At 36.9% G+C, this 22,720-nt stretch overlaps 3 protein-coding genes, 1 non-coding gene and 1 pseudogene across 4 annotated transcripts; 1 reads left to right on the top strand and 4 right to left on the bottom strand.

Moving 5' to 3' along the window:
• Positions 1–32: 32 nt before the first annotated feature.
• On the bottom strand, positions 33–2,935 carry LOC113306217 (annotated as a pseudogene).
• Positions 2,936–3,400: 465 nt separating this feature from the next.
• On the bottom strand, positions 3,401–3,472 carry TRNAD-GUC. Its single transcript has one exon. It is a non-coding gene; the product is annotated as a tRNA-Asp (tRNA).
• A 2,732-nt stretch (positions 3,473–6,204) lies between these two features.
• On the bottom strand, positions 6,205–7,179 carry LOC113306216 (peroxidase-like). Its single transcript, XM_026555178.1, has 2 exons — positions 7,093–7,179; positions 6,205–6,762 (listed from the first exon to the last, which is right to left on the bottom strand). Exons 1-2 carry the CDS (start codon positions 7,177–7,179, stop codon positions 6,205–6,207), a joined length of 645 nt encoding a protein of 214 aa, XP_026410963.1.
• A 1,775-nt stretch (positions 7,180–8,954) lies between these two features.
• On the top strand, positions 8,955–11,625 carry LOC113304662 (G patch domain-containing protein 11-like). Its single transcript, XM_026553802.1, has 7 exons — positions 8,955–9,088; positions 9,191–9,244; positions 10,004–10,126; positions 10,201–10,296; positions 10,417–10,470; positions 10,586–10,699; positions 11,185–11,625. Exons 1-7 carry the CDS (start codon positions 9,023–9,025, stop codon positions 11,317–11,319), a joined length of 642 nt encoding a protein of 213 aa, XP_026409587.1. The 5' UTR covers positions 8,955–9,022; the 3' UTR covers positions 11,320–11,625.
• Positions 11,626–12,097: 472 nt separating this feature from the next.
• LOC113303538 lies at positions 12,098–18,252 on the bottom strand. Its single transcript, XM_026552569.1, has 10 exons — positions 18,002–18,252; positions 16,715–16,943; positions 16,401–16,487; positions 16,032–16,201; positions 15,100–15,227; positions 14,546–14,723; positions 13,823–14,465; positions 13,492–13,604; positions 12,928–13,171; positions 12,098–12,793 (listed from the first exon to the last, which is right to left on the bottom strand). Exons 1-10 carry the CDS (start codon positions 18,163–18,165, stop codon positions 12,569–12,571), a joined length of 2,181 nt encoding a protein of 726 aa, XP_026408354.1. The 5' UTR covers positions 18,166–18,252; the 3' UTR covers positions 12,098–12,568.
• Positions 18,253–22,720: the final 4,468 nt, after the last annotated feature.

The following is a 22,720-nucleotide window of genomic DNA, read 5'->3' as shown; positions in this document are numbered from 1 at the left end:
CAGTAACATCACAAACACAGTACAAGTCTAGATACAACAAACTCATTATACGAGCATTGTGATTCCAACATTAATATATTGACAAAAACTTGCAAATAACAGAACAACTTCATTAGGACCATTCAGATATACATAGCTTCTTCCACTGAGATTTCTACACCTACTGTATGAAGTTAATTGGTTTACTACGGTTATTACAAGTCCAGAACAAAGACATGGGCCTCAAACAAACACGCTCTTATAGATATCACTTCTTTGCAAGTTGGGCGTAGTAAGATGGTATGCTCAAACTGAGATACGTAGCTTCCCTTGATGTCGCACAGAGGGGGACAGGGCCAAGGGGGAAAAAAGAGGAAAAAACAAACAATGAATTGATGCACTGGTAATGTTAATGACAGGACGGGAACCAATAGAACCTTCCCAAAACATGAAGTTGTCAGAGTTAACGATGGAAAGCAAGTTATATACCTGAACAATGCCATTGTCCCATAGGTTCTTTAATGCCATTAAGTAATTAGACTCCCCAAGTCAGTCCAAGTAACGTCTGCAGAAGGGCAATGTTGAGAAATTCTTGTTGATAGTTGCTAGCAGTTGCTTCGCTCTAGGTAGCCTTAGTGGTGTGTGCCCCGCATCAGAATTTTTCATATAGTGACTGCACTCCAAATCTCCTCTAACATATACCCTTTCCCTGCGATTTTAGGCGACAAATTGCTTTAGTCATAACAAATATAAACAACTGAACATTTTAATGCCATGGTCCTAGAGAATGGAGGTTACCTGTCGATCCAAAAGTTTCAATTGCTAAGAATTCGCCCTCCTCCATTTTTGTTTGTTCCCCTCCTTTTACAATTGGGACAGATTTACCACTAGGACCACCATGAATCAGATATCTTCCAATACTATGTCCATTCAAGTTTCGGATGCTTTTCACTATGCAAAGAAAATATACAGAAGGATAAACAAAAAGATGACGCATAATACTCCAACAGAAATAAAGCAACACAAAATGAAAAAAATTTGACGTTGCTACTGTACAAAGAACTGGTAATAACCTGAATTTTGATATTCAAATCTTACGAGGGAATATCTTTCCATTAATCTCCACTTCATATGATTCCATGACCTCTTGGATTGCAGCACCAACATCACAAAGCCGTACATCTATCCCAGCTTCCTAAGCAAGAGATCATCAAGGAGTAAGAGTAAGAGAAATGCTTGCTAATTTAAAACGTTTCAAAATAAAACATTTTTATAAGCGGTAGACATGCATTCTGCAAAGGACATCCGCCCTTGGCCAAAGCTAACCTACCCACATCCACATATTCAAGTTACAACAAGCATTCCTGATTGTTTTCTGTAGAACTTACCAGCATCTTTTGCAGCGTGGCAATGATAAAATATGAGTGACATAATATGTTAAACTGACAAAAATTGAGTGAAAACTGGAGGTCCTGGTTAAATAAGGACATACTGAGAAAACAAGTTCCAGTGCAGGGAATACAAACTACCTTCACTCCAGTATTTGTTGCATTCTGCGTGGCCTTCAGAAGTGGTCAAACATCGGATTGAATGCCACTGTGAATGCACAATCAACTATATGTCCTGAACAAAGTAAACAATAAATTGCATACTCTTAGGGGAGAGAAACTACTTACTCGTCTTTGTAATCTTGAATTTCGCCTTCAGGGAAATCCCCAGATGGGAAAAGTTCTAGTACAAGGGATGGATGGCGGATCAGTCTGCTGAAGGGGTTCTTTCTTTTTTCTGTAAATAATCGGAAGTTTAGTAGCCAGTTGCGCATTTAGAGAGAAATTTGAATGCATATAATCAAATTAGAAAGTGCTTACTTGCTTTTGTTTTTCCTTTTTTTCTTCTTGGCAGTTTCTGCAAAAAAAAGTTGAAGGGTATAACTGATAAGTACACCAAAAGAATACAACCTGAGAAAATTAGTAACAGTATACAAACTACTATATGTGTAACCTCAGAGGATTTCCAGGAGAGCTATATATTATGGAGAGCATCTGTGTGTGTACAGAACCAAAATATTGCTCGAAGTTCTTAGGCAATGTCTACATAAACTACTTCTCCAAAACAAAAAGGATAAGAAAGATCCGACTTAACTTCAAAATGAAGTCATTCTATGAAACTAACCTTGTGATTCATTTACTACTAACACATCCCCTTGGTCTCCATCATCATCTTTCTTTTCAGGAGGTGAAAGCGAGATTGCCGTGTCATAGCTATCTTGAGACTGCAATGTACTTTCTTCAGAAGAAAATAAACCCAAAAAACTTTTCTAGAATTTAGGTCCGCTTTATAAGACAATTTCTAACAAGGATCATACATATGCATAAAATGGTAGGCAAGTTGAAGTCATTATTGATTTGAGGCAACAGAATGCACCAGATGTGCAGAAGCAGCAGAACCCACCCTGGTGAACCTTGTCATACACTAATCTAACGAAAGAGGAGAAATGTTCACTCGCAGGCACAAGAAAACAATCAAAAGAAAAGAAAGCAAGTAAACACGAAAGAATTTTATCAGAATTCTCTCTAGCGTCTCTTTAGTTACATTCTAAAGTCACATAAGTCGGCAAGTGTCCGAAATTCTTTCTCAACTAAGTGGTTTAATAACTTTGACGCTCTTCATCACTTCACCGTGTATATCGTGCTTACTAGTTACTACATAACTTAAAAGAGTTGCTGCATGGTATTGGTTGCAAGTAAAATCAAAATTTCCCAATACAATAAGGAACAGTCATGAAGAAGAAGAACCCCAGTTTACATAAAAATAAATAAATTAAAACATACATCCATACCGAGACATGATCATCATCTTGCTGTTTGTTGTTGATTTGTAGGTTTTTCAATTGATCAGAAACCCCAGGGTTTCTATCTATCTCAACAGATTGAGGGTCAGTCCCATTTCCTTCCATAGTTACAATTTCTATCTTTTTGCTTACCGAAACACGAGTACAGCAAGTAAATGAAAAATTATTTCCGTCAGAACTATGAACTTATTTTAAATTGAAATTAATTCGGAAAAGAATCTACTAGGATCAAGTATGACGCCAACTCATGTAATGAATTTCATTTTCAAATTTCATTCATTTCAATCACAGTCCACAGACCTGCTAATTTAGCTTAAGCTAAAAAGAGCAGCACAAGAGATCAACCAGATGAATAAATTAAAAGCACAATCTCACAAAAGGTTCAAACGAGATGGAAAGTAGATATCGGAACTGAGAGAAGTTTTACCTGGTTCTATTAGCAAAGCGTTGACCGGTGGTGGTGTGTTTTGGGGAAGTTGCCGAGTCCGACTGGTATATGTGTAAAGAATGAAAAAAAGAGTCGGTATTGGAAAATTAAGAAACAAATGCTTTAAAAAAGAAAAAACGAAACGCCGCTGCCGGGGATCGAACCCGGGTCACCCGCGTGACAGGCGGGAATACTTACCACTATACTACAACGACTTAGGTGGCAATTGGTTCCCTCTAGACCTAAATAGATTAGAAGGATACCAAATCCAAAGCAGTTCGAACTGCGAACAACGTCAACTTCTTATTTTGATATTTTTGTTTTTTTTTCTTTTCTTTTCTATTAGTCCAGGGAAAGACAAGGTATGCTTTTCATACAATAATTTTTCACAAAGCTGCTACACTTCCCCCATTTCCTTTCCCCGTTAAATGTCATCATTCTTAGCCCTTGATCCCTAGATTGAGATTAACAGGGGGTCCCATTATTATTAGATTTAACTCATACATGATTGACACATATGTGGGGGAAAAGAGTGGGGGAAGGGAATGAAGGATGTATTTTTCTAATTTTTCAACCAAAAAAATTGATCATTGACACAAAAAATTTGTTTTAATTAGAATATAGGTGAGTAGTAAAAAACAATCACATTGCATTTATCATAATCGGCCGGTGGTGGTGGTGGCGGCGGCGGCGGAGATGGTAGTGGGGAATAGTTTATCGATTGACAACAATAGTTATATTATATGAATACTATTAAACAAAAATGAGAACATAGATGAACATGGAAGAGTGGCCAGGGGCGGAGCCAAGGGTCGACAACCCTGGCTAAAATCTAAGGTTCAAGCATTAGATTTGTGCATGTGTTATGCACCTGATTTTTTTTCCTTTTAACATGGTGTGCGAGGGGCTTTGCCCCTCCCCGTGACGATGTATTCTTGATGTGGTGTGCGCGAGGCTTCGCCGCGTCCTGTGCCGATGCATTCTTGATTTGGTGTGGCTCGGCAAATACAATAAAGTGGTGGAGAAAATATAAGAAATATGTGTAGATTTTATTTATTTTTTCCTCTTATTTTCACAGAAAATATGTGTGAAATATGTGTGGTTTTATTTTTTTCCCTTTATGTATCAATTTGGAAAAAAAAGAGTCCTCATATGATAGATACTCGACTTCCGAATTGAATTTAGGCCTCCATAAAATTCCATCCACGGTAAGTTAAGTTTTCCTTTTGAGTTTGTAAGTTTTAAACGAATCATATGTTTCCAAGTGTCCTCACCAAAACGCTCGTTTCACAAAACTCAAACAAGGCCCATTTCGGCAAATAGGAAGCGAGATCAACGTGGGAGCTTTATTTTTCTAGGCCTTCAAGTCTTTAGATATGTTATATGCTAGATGATATTGGTTGTTAACCAATACAGATTATGGTACATATGTTGGATTATAGTTGGAAGAGAACAAAACTGAAAATATACATTTATTGCATTTCTTTAGGATTTGGTAATTCCTTATAATCCAAACATGCCTTGGTCATTATAAATAGTAGAGCTTGTAATTTTACAAACTCATCCTTTGAATATGATACTTAATTGTTGGTGCGGGAAGCCAACTTTAATATTCTTGTAATACTAATTCTAGAGGAGAGTATCCTAATTAATTGAATTATCTTATTATGCTTCGTTTAAAGTCTTCTGTGGGATCGAAGAAGTTCTAATAGTACTGTTGGTAGAAAATTAAGAATCATATTGTTAATTAATTTTCGATTATTGATTTGATCGACTAATGATAAAGCTAAACCTTGATATATCTAGTTTGTTTATTCAGGGATCCTTCTCTTCATATATAAGGTCACTCTGACTTGATTCCAGATCTGAAGATAAGACTTTTGATCATCCATTAATAACATGATCCATTCTGTTTGTGATCGATCATTGGTGGAATCAAGTTGTTTGTGCAGGTACTTTGAAGACTGAAGATTGAATACTAGAAGATTTTATTTTGGTATTCCGATATTTGTGATAACTTCCTCCATACTTGATTAACTAGGATCTAACAAGATATTTATCTCGAATATACTTTAAAACTTTTTGTACAGATCGTCAATATATTTTTATGTTTTCCTTTGAGATATACTTTGACAGTGTGTAAACTAAGATTAATTATTTCAATAATCTTGATCTAAATTGATCTACCCGAACAAAGGAGTTTATATTGATTAAACCAAAAACCTTAGTACTTAATTTATCTCTGATTAACTTGGTTGGTCTTGGAAATTTATAGAGAGGTTACGGAAACCGATTAGTCTTTATTATTTCAGATTACGATCCAAATGAGATGAGTTGCTGAAGACTTCACAGCAAGTGAAGCGACTTAAGGTAGTGGACTCTATCTTAGGATTCATGTGCTTAGGTCAAATTTGTTGTAGGCGCATGGATACTAAAGGAACTAAGTAACTTTGAGTTAGTTTACTTGGTATTAACTATTCGAAGTTGTAGTGGTCTTTGCATAGCGTATTGATTCTAAGAGTATCCAAAACTGGATTAGGTCCCTGGATTTTTCTTCCTTGCAGTTTTCCCCGTTACAAAATCTTGTGTGTTGTATGATTTACGTTACTTCCGCGTTATATTGCTTTGCCTTTAAATATATTTGTACGTTAATCAACACTTGGTTTGATCCCATAGATTGGTGCAGTTTGAACTTACACTATATACCAAGTGTACATGTTATTTAAGTATTCTCCTTGACAGTTCGTGTCCGTAATAGATTACATATGATATTCTGTAGTAGCGAAATGACGAGGGTACCAAATATACCATAGTCTGTTTGATATCATCCTATAAGTCTGATAAGCATTAAAAAAGGACAAATGTGGCTTGTTTTACAGCCCTGATTCCCAATTATGACTTATTGACTTGATAATAAATATTATACAGTCTTTAACTAATTGATCAATTAGTTAGTCCTCCTGCAATTTCTTCTAATCTCTGTAACAGTGCCTGAAGCTGGACTAAGATTTCCCATCTTAACCATTGCTGCTGCGAAATCAGTCAGAAACCTAGCATTGTTTTGACTGTATGTTCGAACCAATGCATCTTGTGATCCATTATTGAACAAGACTTGGTCTGAATTTAGTAGCCCTCGCTGAGCCACCAAGTTTTGGAAGTAAGTGTTCTCGAATCGGGTTGGAGTTTGGACATCAAGTGGAGCCAAATTTCGATCACCGCTGCCGCTGGTGGAAGGGCAGGTTGCCCTGCGAGTGGTGGCAAAAGCTGGATCAATGTTTGCTTGATTGTAAATACGGGTTCGGAAACTTCCGCAACCAGCTTGACCTATGGTGTGAGAACCGGATAGAACAGTCATTTCCGGAGCAGTAAACCCCTTGTTTGAAAAACTAGTGATTAATTGTGCTAGAGTACTTGAAGGGCCTGGTAACTGGCTGTTTGCAGCACTTTGGCTTGCAGTTCTTGCATCTCTTCTTCCTAGTGGCACTGTCCATGATTGTCCATTTTGCTGCAATTTATTGATAAAAGGGATTTTTAGTTACTTATTAATCACTTGTCAAGCTGTATAAGAAGCGGCCACTGAAATTTGAATTAAGCAAGAAATATTTAAGGTGTAATGTAAAAAATGGGAACTACAGCAGTTAAAGGCGAAAGGATAAGTTGTCAGTGATGATTGGGAGGAGATACGTAAGTTTGGATGTGAAGAATATAGAGTGAAAGTATCTCTATTTATAGGAGGCATGCATGCATAGAATGCAGAAGAGAGAAGGAGAATGTGAGAGTGAAATGAGTGAGGAAGAGATTATGTTTGACTCGTGCATGGTGTGGTGGGGATTACAATACAAAAATTAAGGGATGATATTTCAAAATGTGCTGCTGCATCACGCGTTGGATTTTCATATGCATCCAAGATTCTAAATGGCATATATTTGACTTTCCTTACCTACACTACTAGCTCCAGATTGCAGCTAAGAATTGTACTCGGGGTTACTGTTTTGGGACTCCAAGGGCAATGCTAATGGATTTCATTCCCGTTAAAGGGCTGCAGATTTCATTGGAGGGGCGGCAGTGAATAAGATAAAAAGGTCATTACATGGTAATTTGAAGTGTCCCTTATAAAAAAATTGAAAATGATTAATTAACCCTTGCATAGTTTAGTGTTGATAATCAAATCACTTATGTTAACTCTAAACCAAATCAAAATCAGATTTTTAGAGTTTAAAAAAAAAATTAGAGGAGAATAAAAGAAAAACTTTTGTGATATTTGTGAAACCCTAGATTTTGATTCACTCAACCAAAATGAGTGATTCCAGTGACAAATTTGAGATGGGCGAATCTCTAAATTAGTTCCCATTAGCTTTTTGTCGCTCAAAATTATCTAAAGTACGTAAAAAATTCGAAACTTTTACAATTTTAGAAGAACTTACGGTTGGAATTTAGCTCGTTACCAACCGTAACTCTCAGTTACGGTTCCAAAAGTATCGAATACCAACCGTAACTGGTTCAATTTGGGGGAAACCCCATCGTAATACCAGTTACGGTTGGTAGAATGACAACATATAGCAACCGTAACAAACTACGGTTGGTAACTAATGAATCGAGGTCAACCGTAACTAACCTACGGTTGGTAAGGTTATTTGAGTTACAAGTTGTAACTCAAATACGGTTGATAACAGTGATGCAATTACAGACCATAAAAAGAAAATGAAACATCCAGGACAACTTACGGTTCGTAACTTAAGTAACGAGACCAACCGTAAGTAATTTACGGTTGCAAAATTTTTTTGTAACTGAACATTTTATCTCAAAATCAATAACTCACTGTTGGTATTTGAGTTAAATGGACCGTAACATCAACCAAATCTATAGTTACAGTTCCAATTGGAGTTATTACCAACCGTAACTCACATGCAACACAAAAATTTCAATTTCAGTTTTGATCCAAAACCCTAATTTTTGATACAAAACTAACTTAAATAAACACAATAAACTAAACCCTAAATGGGTCTTTTCGAAATATAGTTTTCAATCAACGATTATCAATTTTTCAAATGGCTGATTAATCGAGGACGATGAAATTTCTATTTTAATGGAGGAGGAGAAAAGAAGAGAAGATGAAAAAATCAAAAAGGTTTTTCGATTTTTCTGATTCCATTAGATTAAAAATTGGAGAGGGTAATCTAGTCAATTTACACCCCTATAAGACACCCCCTAACCAATAAGAGGGACATTACTATCACACTTACCTCCCCTCTAATAGAACATGCCGCCCCTCTATAACAGGGTTGAATGATTTTCATCAAAAAAAAAAAAAAAAAAAGAAAAACAACCCGTGATGAAATATGATTTTCAGAATATCACCAATCAAACTTTGAACTGGGCCATGTTTGAAACTTCAAACTCGACTGCACACTAGATTTTAGCTGAATGGACAAAAATTTGCATTAGAAATTCTCCAAAAACAAAATCACATGGTTGATCTTATTGTTATTTTTAAATTTTAGCAGACACTAGTTCTATATGGCCATGAGAAAACAGCAGCGTGGGACATAACATTGTATCATTGCTCTAAACAAAATTGTAATGTGTGTGTTCCAAAGATGAACTATTTGGTACCGTTTAGAAAAGGCAGATAAAATAAAAAATAATAACCATCCTTGTCCCGGTAAGATTCAACTTTACCCCCCCCCCCCCCCCCCCGTCTGAAATAAAAGTCGCTGAGTAAGTTTGAGAAACTGTTAACACTTAACAGAAACATCATCATCCTCATGAACATGGGAGAAGTATCGTATTCTTCAGCAACCACCATTAATTCCACTAACATTGGGTTTCAGGTTTGTTTCTCTATCTTTCTAGGGTTTGTCATTTTTTTTTTCCAACCCAATTATCAATTCCTTGTTAGTTTTTCTGATGAATTTTTTTTCTCTCACAAACAGCTATTAAAGAAGAGTGGATGGAAAGAAGGAACTGGACTCGGTGCTTCAGAACAGGTAATTTTTCTTATTCTTCCCGATAATTCCCCGTTTGATTGATTGATTTGAAATTATAGCGTTGTGATGATCAATTAGGGTTTTTTTTGCCCCTAATTTTCTTAGTATACCTGTTTTTAGAAGGTCAATAGATCAAATCTTCTCAGTATAGTTATTCTCAAATGGTATAACTTACTGTGTAGGGATTATGTAGTTTTTTTTGGTCTAGCTGAGCCTTTGAGAATTCATCCTCAATGGTGGGTACTTTGGGGAGCCATGTCCAGTTGACTCTTTACTTCATAGAAAGACATGGAGAATGGTGAATATGTAGGTAGAAATGTACAGAATTGATAGTGGGGCTGGGGCGTTAGGATGATAGGAGGAAGAGCCATTTGGTAGAATAGCAAGTTGACGTGAAGTTGTGGTTGGGAGAGAGGGTGCGAGAGAGTTAAAGGGGAGGATTGACAAATTTACTGTAATCACTTTGGGTTACGAGATTTGCTGAACAAAACTTCACTAGTTAATGACACTGCTGGGCATCTTTCTATCTAATGGATAAATTAATTAGGGAAACCATTCCTCGTTTATTCTCTGCAGTAGTGAAGATTCTTGTTTACCATCGTTTTTATTGGGTAAGTTATTTAGAGAATAAATCAAAAGGTCCTTCAGTTCCATTTTTCGTTAGTGTTCATTTATATTTCTATTTCAAACTCTCTTTATGTTTTAGATTGTCTTTGAAATTGGTGTAGGGGAGAGAGTTAATTAGCTGCTTACTAACAGGGAAGGCTAGATCCAATCTACGTGCATGTAAAGAATAACAAGGCGGGCCTTGGTGGGGATACAATAGAGAAGAAAGTGAAGCTGCTTACGAAAAATTCGGCCTCGAGACGGAAAAGTGAAATTGTGAGTCTCTGCCTCCCCCCTTCCGCTTTTAGTTCTAATTTCTTCTTAAGATAACTGTTTATGAATAATTGCAGGCTGATAATAGTTATAAGGAGCAACCTCTAATAATGGGAGACAAATTTGGTACATGTAATTCAACCTCCATCAACTCCAGTAACATAGGGTTTCAGGTCTCTGCTTCTCTCCCCTTTTGAGATTAAGTGCTTAGTTTTTGCAGATACCTGTATGGGTTTTATTGTATTCATTCATAAGATAGTTTGTTCTCACATTTTAAAGGTGTCTGCCAACAGCTTTTGAAGAAGTGTGGATGGAAAGAAGGGACTGGTCTTGGTGTTTCAGAGCAGGTACATATTCGTGTTTTCTTTTTTCGTTTTTGTCAGCTCGTAAAACGGAAAGTTCTACTGATCTAAGGAGTTTATGACCCAATCTTCTCAAGCAAGTAATGTCATCATGTAACAGGGAATGTTGGAACCAATAGAAGGGCATATAAAGAACGACAAGTCTGGCGTTGGTTTGGAGAAAGTAAACCTTAAGTTGGTGGAACGTCCTGCCTCTAAAGGGAAACGTCAAACTGTGAGTATCAATTTCTTTGCTATTTTTCTAGGATAAAAAGGGAAAAAGATTCGTTATTGAATTCTTATTCTTCTAGACCTCTTCTTGCTTATATGCTTAAGTTGTTATCGTCATATCACCTAAGCTTAGACTTAATAGGGGGCTTGAGTATTGAGCTAATTTAGAAAGAAATTAGTGACCTTTACTGCGGTGGTGCTAACCTTGAAATATTATTATCTCATTCCTGAGTGTCCCTATACTTCACGAGCTTTCCTATACTTTGACTGACATAGTTTTAGTGCAATTCTCTACAAGCACCCTTTAAAAAGGTTTCCTACTAGCATAGTGACACTGGTGTTAAAGTGCGTATGCTGCTTTCTGTGCGCAATGCTGGCTACTGATTTCATTTGGTTCCTATGTCATTTTCCCTACGAACATGAACTTTGTTTTCGTTTAGCAAACGACGCCAATGATAGGATACTTATCTTTCTTTTGTAACGTTGCAGGAGCCTTCGCAAACTCAGAAGCAAACCAAAAAAGCCTCCAAAAGGATGAAGAAAATGCTGGAAGAAGAAAAACGTGCTCAAGAAAAGGGTTTTGAAATAGCCTTTTTCAGAGAGTTCTGGCCTGATAATGTCTAAAGCAGCATCCAGAAAAAGGAAATCACCAGCTTTATATAAACTTGGATTAGATAAGAGGAAGCAGATATTAGTGTATCTCATCCCATTGGAAGTGTTGTCTGAGAGGGAGTGCTAGCAGCAATCTAATTTCACTCTGTTGTACGAGTTTGTAAAGTTTTACTTTATTTTGTCCAAGTTTGTTGTTAACTCTAAAAATCCGCCTACTTTAGTTTGTTGTTAACTCTAATTTCATTTTTTTAAAACACCATAGTGTACAAATAATTCTTATACAAATAGTTGCAATCACAGCATGACTGTGTTACTGCTGATTCTTTTGTCAAGCACCAGAAGTTGATAGATAAGAAAAAATCAATGTTGGGTGACTGACAGCACTTCGGATGTCCTTAAATTTCTTGTTTACTTGTGTGCATTTTTCTTGATTTTGTGAAAGTTTATTTCCTCCTCTTTGGGGCTTCCAGTAACGTGCGCCCAAGGTGGGTTTAAAGTCTTTTGACAAAATAAACTTTCTCATCTTCTATAAAATTTTGTAAACAGATTCTGGACAAAGATCAAAAGATCCTAATTCTATTGATGAAATAATTAATTTGATTAAATTTAGAAATCCATAAAATGTCCAAGGAATTGTCAAACATTGAAATATAGGATATATAGGATTCTTTTCCAGTTGAGCACATTTTGGGAAATCATATAATCATATGCTAGATAAGTGCGGCAGCTACAAATGGAACTTTTAATCTCAACATTCACAGAAACAAACTAACACGAAAATGCAAAGAGATTAGATGATTACAGAACACTCTGACTAACGTGAAACCAAGTGTGGACCAATGATATCCAAAAATTTACAAAGAAATGAAATCTTACAAAAATCTGTTTTGCTTTAAGAAATGAAAATCATTCCTTAAAGATATAGACAGCCATGGACAACTACCAAAACAAAGATCATTGTTAAGCTCTGCGGACCATAACAAAGATAAATACCAAAACTGTCACAAAAACCCCAAAATCTAGTTGGGTTAGAGCCTTTATTAACTTACATGTCTCTACCATTAGCACCTGAACAACTAACTGTAACATTTCTTAAGATTACAAACAGGTAGTGCTACAAAAGTTGATAAAAAGAAACTAAAAACGACAAAGAATATATGACAACTTAATCTAGTGGACGAATTTTAAGATAGACAAAATGTATAACACTTACAGTTCGTTGATCATTTTAGTTTTGTGAATTCTTCTACAGCAACACCATTTATTTCTTCTTCTTGTCTTCAGATTTGATAAGTTGTACTGGAGCAGCTGGAATCCTAAACCACCATTCTCTCACCCGCCTTTCCCACTTGTCATTACTATCTTTCCTCAAGGGCATCTGCCTAGTATATGCCTCAAGGAATACCAATATGATGAGGTACTTAAGAGGTGTGAATATTAAAACTGCAGCCATCACAACCAGCGCGAGAGCAACTTTGTCTGTTGCCTGGAGAAAGATCATTAAAAAAAAAAATTGCAACTCAGACCCAAATGGAATTCAACCGAATCAGAAGAAGGATAGGGTAATACAAGTCAAAAGGTATGTATAAGATTAGTTTTCAGTAAATTAAAAACACAAACCCGTGGAAGTGCAGCAAATAAGATAGCCCTTATTTTAAGGAGAACAATGTTCCCTGCTTGGACTAGGGACTCAAACTGAGAAATGCCTTCCTGTAACATCAGCAGTTGTTCTACAGCATTTTTACTAGGCGGAGGCATTACTTCAAGGACTTCCAAAGATTTTCCTTTGTTTCGGTGCTTGCGCCAGACCATGAGAGCCGCGAAAAATACACATATGCATGGTAATACATACCTAATCCACCCCCTGCAAGTCAGGGTAAAAGGTTGAGTATCATTCTACCAATAGATCCAATATAGAAGTTTAATAATACAACTGGCCAAAATCAAAGAAGGTATATTTGAAGTCTCAAATCTCAATATGACTTGGAAAATAATGGGGTACAAATGTTTTAACTCGAGTGATCCTAACACTAAGCACTCGATTACAGTAGGAAACTTGAAGACACGGAAGGGAAGCCAGCCATCCAATACATAAGATAAAGATGGATTTGCATCAGAACTGGTAATATATTACCAAAAAAAAAAAAGGAACTGCAAGCAGATAAAGTACCTGGTTTATATTACCTGTAAGTTGTATATGCGACCACCATCAAAAACATTGTTGATTTAAATGGATCTTCCCATGCTGCCAAAAACTGAAGCCGTTTAAATAGCTCAATCACCGGGAAGAGTAATTCCTATAAAACCACGAGAGACCATAATCATTATAAAAATTGACCAAATTTACTTTCTTAAGGTACTAAGAAATATGTGTGGTATAAAATTTAGAAAATTTTGCATAAAAGATTCTATAGATTCATACCAATTAACAAAAATATTTCCTTTTAAGTCGGTCAGATGGGGAAATCATGAAACTAAGTCTAAATAGCAAAGACAATTTATCATAGCTTTTTACCATCATCACAGCTATGTTCGTGTCGAGCCCGTCCACTTTCACTTGGTCCACAGTTGCCTGTGCTGCCTCCGCTCTCCCCATGTCACATTTTGACTGATGCACAACCATTTCTAGAGGGTTTTTCTCACCTACACAAACGTCTCCAACCTGAAACCCAGCTTCGAAATGTGCATCCACCCCTTTCGGTAATTTGAAACCAAGTCTTGTAAGTGCTAGTATAGAAATAGGAAAAAATGAAAGCTGTTGTTTGACATTTCTTGGTGAACTTCCTACAGATTCAATTTGTTTGACATTTCTTGGAGAAGTTCCTAAAGATTCACGTCGGGGTGAATTTATTGTCAAAAGCTTCAAGCGACTCAACAGGGTTTCCAAAATCATATCTCCACCAGGAAGCTTTTCAGCTAGATTGAAAGGAAGTAAGGTTTTGTAATGGGATGGTAATATGCGAAAAGCTTCTCTAACTGCACGTTGCCGGAAGATGCATAAAATGGCTTTGCCAAGTGCTTCCATCTGCGGGTTCTCTTTTAAGCCATTCTTTCTAATGAACTTATGAACATACAAGATCTCAAGACAAATTTCCAACCAGTAGTTGCGGCGCGAATTTCCTTTGAACTCGGTGAACTCCATAAAAACAGGTTCTGTTCTGTAAATGAGTACAACTAGATCTTTAAGTTGCATTAATATACGCTAAGATCAGACAGACATTAAAATCAGAAAACATACATGGCTGTTGATTTGTACATCACGGCTTTGTCAAACACACGAGCACCCAGTGGACCAGTCAATTCAGGCTTCACGACCTGCTTCAAGTCTGTTGCCAGATCATACCGGACAGCTTTCTCATATAAACCAACTCCCAGTGACTCAAAGTAGAGAGCATAGTTGGTTAGTGTCAATCGCCCTGAGAAGAAAAAAGATTTTATGAAACGAAACATGAAAACCTGAGCTCTAGTAAGTATAGCGAGACAGATCCAGGTAGAAATTGTACAATTACTAGCCTGCACAAAAGACATGCATAAATTTATCATTTGATGGTTCTAACCAAAGCAAAGAACAACTTTCCGCTGCTACGTCCATCCAAGTAATATTAGTCACATCAGATTTTTGAGATGAGAAGCATTAATTCGATGACGATCTTTAAATTGTAGTTACACGCAAATACCAATAGGACGGGAAACAATTAAGCATGACATCATATGTTATTTGTTTTCATTGGTCTTATTCCTTGTTTGTTCGCAGCTACAGAATTAAGTAAAAATAGGGATGCCATGCCTCACCAGGCCATGCAGTGAGTCCAATATGCTGGAGAACTGGTTGAGTGGGAACAGTGCCATCAACATCTAAAACAATCTCTCCCTCAGCAAGCTCAAGGTTAGATGCCGCATTTTTTGCAGATTTAATTACCCTGTAGTTGAAAAAAATTTTGGTGAATACTAGTACTTAAATCCAAGAGTATTAGTTTTTGCATCATATCATATATCATGTCTCAAAGAGATAATAACATGATACTACTAGAGGGATGCATCTAATTGTGGTGTTTTGACACTACCATAGTGGATTTGCTCAACCCTGGTCCCTGAGTCCATAACTATTGAAATCTGCTCTTTGACTTCGAGAATGACATGCCAATCTTTTCAATGGCCTCCCTTGAGGAAACTTTTGTAATTAACGATTATCTACTGCTTAGTTAATCTTATTGAGATTATTATGATCAATATTGTCTATGATTTTAACTTTGCATTTGACTTAAATTGCCCAAACAAGCCTATCCAACTTCAGAGCTATTTAAACTCATACATTTCAAGAGACGCTGGAAATGGTGGATGTTCATTAGAGTGTAACGACTGAATTTAATTATGTAGTATCACTTAGCCTGACACCTCAACAAATTTAAGATATCAATTAGAGTTTAATTGGTAAAAATCTTACAAACATACTGATTAAAAGTCAATTTAGTTAGACAAAACTAGGTGCATCAACAGTAACAGTTCCCATAAACCTACGAATTGGATAATGGTGTGCTACTGCAGCTCCTTATACTGGCACTAGTGATTCTGCGTGTTGTGTTTATAGCAACTCCTTTATATGATGGAGGAATTGATTTGAGTCATTTGACTATGTTATCAAAATGTTATACACTGTATATTTAACTTTGCAAACATGCAGCTAATTAACTTTCCAGAATAAGTAAAAAGGGGCTGAAACATACTTGTCGAGGGTTCCAAGGTACTTGTCATAGATGAGAAAATGAAGTTGACCACCTGAAGAGCTCGTAAGAGCACTGAAAAGATTATGGACAGTTATGATATCTGCTACAGCAGCACATGCAGGAGCAATTCGTGCAAAAGCCTCAGGACCAACAGTTTTCTTGGCATCAACCTGGTATAGATTACAAAACTAATAATAAGAATGAATTCATGGTAGACAGAAAAGATCTCGACGGGAACAGAAATTACTAATATTACTGTTAGGACTGTCTTAGTTATGAAGTAATATTTGTATGTAACAAACGTAATATTTGTGTTGTAGAAGTTTGAAAACAAACGAACAGTAAGAAAATTAATCAGTGAGAACCAACCTGAACAGCGGTGCTAATGGAATCTGAGTAAAACAAGGACCACCCATCCCAGTCGGCATCGTCGTGATCATTCTCAGGTACGGTTTCCTGTGATAGAAAGAAGGGATTTAGCATCAAGAAAATGAGAGAGAAAGACGCTAAACATCAGACTAGGCCTCTGTCAGTGCTGAAGGTCACTCCATAAACATGATACATGAAGAAAACACAAGATAGAAAAATAGAAAAATTGTCAAAACAAATTCTAACGAGGAAAGTAAAATAATTTATGTCTTCTTACAAGGATAAAAATTGCAAACAATGATGGAATGTCTCACTTTGACTAAAGGCTCGGTACCAGGGGCTTCCCATGCAAGCATCATATCATAACTCAAACGGACGAATTCCTTGTCACTCAAATAATCTGAACGTTGAGTCAGCACATAGAGGGCTTGATACGAGCAGAATTCCAAGAGATTTCTAGCATAAATAGATGATTGCTTAGCATGGGCAGGGTATTCATTCTCATAAAGCTTCTGCAACTCTTCAGTTGGGGTTTGAAGGATCCTGCGAGTACAAGAAGTCGACTTACACATTGGAACTTAAAAAAGAGCAGCATATCAACGGGAAATGTGTACTTTTAAGCACCGCGAGTGGCATTATTATATCCATGGAGCTTAAGGTGTACTGTGTACATATCAACCCTAGCACCTATCTTGGGAGAGAAGCATCATTCATATGCAGCTACAGAGAGCAAGAACTCAAATGTTTTTCTACATTCCAAGCAGATCAAAAACAGGATATTTGGTGTGAACTACAGGTCTCCACTCTTTCCCTACCCTTGACAAGAAAAAGAGCACTACCCACCTCTCCTTACTCTAACCTCTTCATCCTAGGACTTCCTATCAAGCTCTTCTATCATCTTTTCTGTCTACTCTCACCTCTTAAAACATAGACCATCTCAAACCACAAACAACTTTTAAGGTTATGCCTCTTATTGCTTCTATCTAAGCCTAATCCAAGCCCCCTCCCGAAAAGGAAAACCCATTTTGCTTCCCTTGACCCAATACGCAGTACTCCTACATTTATTTTTGCTAGACCAACAAATCCATTTCATTAAACTCTCAACAAACACGCAAAATGACAATCGACAGAAGTATGAAGCAAAGAGACAAGACTAACTTTTTCACCACTTTTCATTTACTTCACCTTCAATCCAGAAGGATTTCCTTAATTTTTAAAGATTATTATCACCTCTTAGAGTTGGCGAAAGGGTAGCAGGAACAATTTGTTTACTAAAGCTTTTCATCTGTCACCTATTGGTCATGCATACACAGGATTTAGTTAAGAAGTTACTAATTTGCTATGCATTTGAATGAACCCTAATCGTTGCTTTTGCTGCAATGCAAATCAAAGGTGTTCCTAGCTATAATTTCTCATCAAATTGACAAAGTACTGCAAATGCAACTTACATAAAAATGACACAGAAGAAATTACGTCTAAAAAAGCCTAACCCTAATTTCTCAGCATCAAGAAGTTGAGGAAAAGCAAAACAAAGATCGTAATGCATGCAATCAAAACAAAGATCATAATGCGAAGTGAGATAAAAGAAAGTGATGTTTAACCTGGAGCAACGAGAGACAACAGAATTAGCAATTGGAGAGAGAACTGAGATGGATTTTGGAGAAGGAAGAGTAGAATCATCGGTAGATGATTTTCTGCGAAAGATTGATTTGAATGATTTATCTTTAATGAAGTTATCAAAGATCTTAATTCCACTATTCTCCATTTTTCTTCGAGGGTTTCAGTTCTTCACATTATTCTTCTGCTTCTTCTGTTCAAACTTCAATCTTTTAACTTTCACAACTCCAACATGACCCTGTTGTTTTTGTTGAATAATAACCTGCAAATGCAAGCAAAGAACAGAATAATTGGGTGAACCATCCCCGGTTAGCCTAGTTGGACAGGAGTCTGACTCTCAAGTAAGAGGTCAGCGGTTCGAGTCTCCGCTCAAATGTAAATTATACTAATTTTAACATGAGTTCAAAAGGGCCGAGTTGGTTCAGTGGAGGTAAGCCGGTGACTATCCTGCCAGGGGGCAGGACGGGACTATGACTAACATCAAAAGAAAGAAAGAAAAAAAAATTGGGTGTGGAAAGATGGAGAAATTACATTCCCGAACAGAAATTACATCACTCCGACTTTTCCTTTTACTATTTTACCATGTTATTTTTCTCGAGCAGGAAAGTCGATTCATAGGTTAAAACCTACAACTTGACTAACTTACATAACTTGGTGTCACATGTCCATTTTCCGGCCTTAAAATTTTCCATGAGGCATGACTGGCAATACTATGTGGTTCAGTGAATCAGCTTCCTTGTCATATGACTATAAAGGTGATTATGAAAGTTGTTAATGTGAATAACAGACGTAGTTGTTTCTCTCACGGATTTTGCAACATTGTTTGCAACTTGATTGTCATCTCGACTAACAAAAGTAAAAGAACAATTGCTTTGAGGATATTTCTATTCTCCCATTGCATGAGAAGATTTTCCTCTGTTATTGACTGAATGGCCAACATCGTATCAGCTTCAATGACCAGCTCACATGCACATTTACATCAAAATATGCATTTGCCAAGGTTTTAAAGAACATAAGTTTTTCTTCTTTTCTTTCTAACTCTTTATGCCCCCATAAGCATAAGAGGTTTGTCATGCATCAATCTGATTGACCAAATCACAAAATTAACAACACAATAAACACAAAGATATAATACAACAATCCCATTTTATTGCATCAAAGGAAGATTAAAAAAAAATTCCATCACATTGATCAAACAGGCCATCATTCTCTTAATGATGTCTTATTCTCTCAAACATGAGACCACATATCTACCAACTCTCTTTTATTGATTTACGTTACCTTTCCTAACATTTATATCTCAGCAAGTATCCAAAATCGTGCAAAACCGAATGCACAAGTTTTGGACATCCAAGTAGTCAAGGGATAGTTTCCATAACCGCCTAAAGTTGTGCATAACTGACCATGTTCTCCAACTTGTGCCTACGCATGCCGCACCTGTCCCAAAACGGTTGTGAACATTCCAATAAGGTTATAAACTCACTTCATAACCATTTCAACTTGTCTCTCATCTTTGGCATGCTCACAAAGCCAGTAACTAACTATAACTGTCACTTGAGCCATAATGTGCCACTATTGCGCATCACTTTTCCAAGGATGTAATGACCCATACCTCCACCAATATTCTCTCCACTTACCCACTGCGGTTATCCGGCAGTGTGGGGTTTTCAATGGGCATCGCTGCGGTAATCCAGTAGAAACTTCCCTGGAGGTCTCCTATCCCAGGATTGCTCCTGTCCGAGCACGCTTAACTGAAGAGTTTACTGCCAACTCTGGAGCCAATTGTGCTGGAAAGGCCTCGGTTTAATGTAGACGTTCCTTACCTCCTGTGAGAGCAGTATCTGGCATAACACCCCAGCATACTCTGCCACCCGAGCACAAGTGAGCCGTCCTTAGTTGTATCCCAACTAACATCGATATTGTTCCCACTTACCCATTGTGGTTATCCATCAGTGTGGGATTTTTAACGTCACTACCGTGGTCATTCAGCAGCAGCTTCCCCAGAGGTCACCCATTCCTGGATTGCTCCCACCCGGGCACGCTGCAGAGTTTTTTTTCCCCACAACTCAGTCAAGTGAACCCGTCAGGCCTCGATATAATGTAGACGTTCCTTACCTCTTGTGATACCAGTATCTAGCTGGATGGCCTAACATACTCTCCCACCCGATCACAAGTGAACCATCTCTAGTTGTAGACCAACTAACACCGATATTGTTCCCACTTACCCATTGTGGTTAACCAGCGGTGTGCGATTTTTAACGGCACTACTGCGGTCATCCAGCAGCAGCTTCCCGAGAGGTCACCCATCTTGTGACTACTCCCGGACGAGCACGCTTAACTGAGAAGTTTTTTCTCACAACTCAGTCAAGTGAACACATCAGGCCTCGGTGTTAGGAATGGACAAGCCATTACTTATATTCCATTCGGTCAACCACTGCCGAATATTGGGGTATTACAATGGCTTTGAGCTAAACTTGCTTGGAAGCTTGAGCTTAGCTAAACTCATGCCAAAATTCCTTCCAACTGATGCCAATAATGCACCATGCATTATTTGCTCATCTGCATCATTCTTGCTTTACTTACAGGGGTGTATTGGATCAAGATTTGTATAGATAAAAATGGATACTAGTTTGCCTGAATCTAATGGATTTATAATGTTTCTTTAAAGATTCTTATTGATTCTTATAGATATACCATTTTAGATTATAATAGATTAATTAGGATTAGTTTAGATTTATATTAAATTGCAACATGTTTCTCTTTAAAAAAAAACCCATCCATAAGTTATAGGTAGCGTGTGATGGTGTGTGAAGGTGGCAGTGATGGTGGTGATGGGTGGTGTATGTGGTGGTTGGTGGTCGATGGTGGTGGTCAGTGATGGTTGTCATTGGTGGTGGTCAGTGATGGTGGTGGTGGTGGTGGTGCTGGTCGGTCGTGGTGGTGATGGGCGGCGGCGGTGGAAAAACATATCATGATGCAATAAAAAATTAAAAATAAAAAGTAAAAAAGTTATCCATAAGAATCCATGAAACTCTTGTGGTGTGAGTTGAGATTGATATGGGATAATAATACACATTTTTTGCCTACAAATATCCATAAGATTCCATATATATCTTGGCCCTTAACTATCCTAAGAAATCTTAAATGCATTGAATACCTAGGATATTTGTGGAATATTAAACTATCTAAATTGAATACCATGGATATTTAATGATTCATTATAAATCCTAATTGAATACCTAGGAGTTTTCAGGATTGTTATATATATCATTTTAAATCCTAATCCAATACACCCATGTTAGCCAATTGCTCGAAAATAGTAATGCATACTCTTGCATTAATAGTTTGCGTACACTGTCCAAGCTTTAGCCAGCCTTGAACTAATGCATATGCCAACTCTTTGCCTATTCCACGTTCTTGCGTCATCCTTGAGTTGGCTAACTTAATTCCACAGATATGCCAACATTGCATGTTGCGTTTGTCAATTGGCATTGTCTTTCTTTCCTCAATGAAGCTTCATTCTGTCAGCCAATAACTTGGCCACTAACACTACAGTGTACCGTCATCTTAGCGCTTTACTGGCCCTGCAGGGTTTTGTTATCTTACCGCTTCATGGTTTGTGCAGTGTAGCGCCATCATGGTTGAACACTGACTAGGCCGGCTATCTTGTAACACGCCAATATTACGCTTCACTAGCCAGACATGTAATACCTGGCTAGTTAATTGGGGGCTTTTGCAAATTATTTGAGGTTTATATTTTCTTCAACCAACCTAGAAAATGGGATATGAGATGTCTAGTATATGAAACTACTAAACTACCTTTTACACCAACCTTAATAATTCTAATTATTTAAAATAAATACAAAAACCTAAATCATTTATATTAACAATCTTTAATCAATATATTAAAACCTTTTTTTTTTCTATTTCCATCAAAATCAAAAACTAAAACCTTATTGTAAACAACAATTCAACTTTCTTTTTTTAGGTTTTCCAAATAATATTTTGGCGATAAAGAATTCGAGTGATTGTGTCATCCTCTTTACCTGTCTCCTTGAATATGGATTCATCAATGATTTAACTATAAATCTATGAAATTTATTTAGCAGTTTTTTTTTGAAACGCAACCAGAAAATCAGTTGATATAAGCATTAGCGTATACCGATTGTTGTTGATATTCATCAACCACGAAAAACATCGCACAAAATCGATGGATACAATACACCTACATAAACCAATTCTGGGTTGATGTTTTTCGTGTTTGATGAACATTAACCATAGCCGGTATATATTAATGCCTATATCAAGCGATAACCATGTTTGAATTTTTACACAAAGTAAGACTCGGTGATTTAGGTTTATCCTATAATCATGTCATTTTCATTTGATGTGTCCACTTTTATGAGTGTTTTTTAAGACTGAATCGGTCTTTATGTGACTTGTATATGTACCAATTACGGAAAGGTAACTATTTCCCATAGTTTCAAGTTTACAATCGGCTTATATGTGCTTATATATACTTCAATTTCTCTCGTTTTTTCTTTTTCTTTTTTTGGCTCAAACGACTAATTTTGTTTGAAAATATATCTGTTAGTCTCTTGTGTATATAAAGAGCATAGCATATTCTTCATCATACACTACTTTGTTCAAAGAAAAATTTCTCCATAGTTCATTATTTCATTTAAAGATATCAAATCCATCAT

This window comes from Papaver somniferum, chromosome 8, assembly GCF_003573695.1.
Source record: "Papaver somniferum cultivar HN1 chromosome 8, ASM357369v1, whole genome shotgun sequence".
NCBI lineage: Eukaryota > Viridiplantae > Streptophyta > Magnoliopsida > Ranunculales > Papaveraceae > Papaver > Papaver somniferum.
Note: the sequence above shows the minus strand (reverse complement) of the source record. Positions and strands in the feature narration are given on the sequence as shown.